Genomic DNA, 2,258 nt, shown 5'->3' on the forward strand with positions numbered 1-2,258 from the left:
AGATCTCGAGCAGTGAACGTCCAGGCTATGAGGAGAGGGCAACATCCGGGACATCGGCTGGTCAGAGTACCAAGCGAGGAAGCGAGCGATAGCCGTATAGTAAACAGCGGGGTGTAGACCCTCAGAGGGCGTGAACTCGTCCCCTCCCCGACTATGCGGAAGCTCCCGCTTGAACCTCGCAAACTCTAGCAGGTCGGGATGCGCGGCAAGGTACTGCGAGGAAGGCCAGCGGTGGTATTTCTCAAGCGCCAGGTGGACAGAGAGGTCAAAGCGACGAATCTGTGATTGGACCCGCGGGAGAAACGGAGAAGACCCCTGGAGGAAGAAGCGCAGCTTCTGGAGATGGCTCGCCCTCACCAGCGTCTTGAACATGAAGCCATGCTGGACGAGCCCGAGCTTCGAGAGCTCTTCGTTGAGGGTAGAAACCTTCGCTCGGAGCTGACTAGCATGAAATCCATCCGTGCCGATAGGCAGGCCGCCAAGTGTAATCCCGCCAGTGACGACCTCGAAGTGAAGAAGTTGAGTCTTGAGACGGCGCTTAAGGCTCTTCTTCAGCTGCGAGAGATCAGGGTGTTGATGCCAGGAGGGGATGTAAACTTTCGACTCGCGAGGTTGAATCTCTAGCTTCAGATCAGCTAACATGTACTTCTTCATAGCGGACGTAGCTGCAACGGCATCCTCGAGTGGACCGACAAGCACGACGTTGTCAGCATAGGCCAAGACTCGAACAGAGGGAAAAAGCTCTGCGATATGGAGGAGCAGGGGGTGGATACTGTGGCAGAAAAATACGCTGGAGGGGACATCGCCCTGACAGACGCCCGAGGTACACTGAACGGAGGCTGACTGACTTTTGTGAAAGAGTCGAAGGTCAGCAGTCTCCATAGTAGCTGGAGAGGTCCTTATAGGATTTACTGGCAGAAGATAAAAAGTGCCTCAAGCAAAACAAAGCAGGAACAAGCTGAACCGGCAGGTACACAGTCCACAGCGAGAAGCTGCACAAACACACACAAAACACAAGCCCGAAAAGAACCAGCACTGCTGGCACCCAGACGCGGCATCGCCAGCCCAAGCGAGAAGCCGCGCAGACAAGCAGCCTAAGGGTCAAGCAATCCAGCAACAAGCAGCAGGAGCATGCAGGAGGAATGTGTATAGGATTTACTGGCAGAAGATGAAAAGTGCCTCAAGCAAAACAAAGGAATAACATCCCTTAGACGCGATACCCGGAGGCAGCCGACTGACCACTGTCAGTCGAGACGTCCGCTGCCGCCACAAAGCGGGCGGCCGCGTACGGAGAAAGGGCAGCCGCCGACAAGGAGCCGGCGCTGCCCTGTTGTCCGCCTGGGGCAGCGGACGGAGGGAGGCTGGACACATGAACACGGTACCGCTCGAGGTAGTCCTCCTCGCTAGCCTCCGAGTCAGCGGTAGCCGAGTCAGTGGTAGCCGCCCGTGACGGCGGCGACCCCGCCCCAATGCCCAAGGGACTGGCGTGACCCGACCGATGCCCGGGGAGGAAGCAGGCGAGCTCGGACCAGCAGCAAGCACCCCAGTGGTGTCGAGCTCTCCGGAGGCACCCGACGTCACAGTGAGGGACGGAGACGCCTCGCCAGCTCCGCGCCGATCGTCGGGGCCACTCGAAGGGTGTCCCCCATCGGAGTCGGAGACCTCCGGCGAAGACTCCTCGGGCGACTCGACAAAGTCCGAGGAGGAGCTGTCCTCTGGCTCGAGAAGTGCTTGCGCCCGCAAGGGCGTCATGCGCCTCGCACCAGACAAGAGCGCCTCCAGCGTAAGCTGCATGGTGAGGCGCTGATAGGACAGGATTTACTGGCAGAAGATAAAAAGTGCCTCAAGCAAAACAAAGCAGGAACAAGCTGAACCGGCAGGTACACAGTTCACAGCGAGAAGCTGCACAAACACACACAAAACACAAGCCCGAAAAGAACCAGCACTGCTGGCACCCAGACGCGGCATCGCCAGCCCAAGCGAGAAGCCGCGCAGACAAGCAGCCTAAGGGTAAAGCAATCAAGCAACAAGCAGCAGGAGCATGCAGGAGGAATAACATCCCTTAGACGCGATACCCGGAGGCAGCCGACTGACCACTGTTAGTCGAGACGTCCGCTGCCTCCTCAAAGCGGGCGGCCGCGGACGGAGAAAGGGCAGCCACCGACAAGGAGCCGGCGCTGCCCGGGTGTCCGCCTGGGGCAGCCGACGGAGGTAGGCTGGACACATGAACAGGCACCCGCTCGAGGTTGTCCTCCTCG

General features: G+C 59.1%; 1 protein-coding gene across 1 annotated transcript; it reads right to left on the reverse strand.

Annotated features, from left to right (window-relative positions):
• Positions 1–25: 25 nt before the first annotated feature.
• GUITHDRAFT_119839 (hypothetical protein) lies at positions 26–1,794 on the reverse strand (the record flags this gene model as incomplete). Its single annotated transcript, XM_005820899.1, has 4 exons — positions 26–57; positions 120–743; positions 1,031–1,094; positions 1,492–1,794. 4 exons carry the CDS (start codon positions 1,792–1,794, stop codon positions 26–28), a joined length of 1,023 nt encoding a protein of 340 aa, XP_005820956.1.
• Between the last annotated feature and the right edge of the window lie 464 nt (positions 1,795–2,258).

This window comes from Guillardia theta, assembly GCF_000315625.1.
Source record: "Guillardia theta CCMP2712 unplaced genomic scaffold GUITHscaffold_160, whole genome shotgun sequence".
NCBI classification, from domain to species: domain Eukaryota; class Cryptophyceae; order Pyrenomonadales; family Geminigeraceae; genus Guillardia; species Guillardia theta.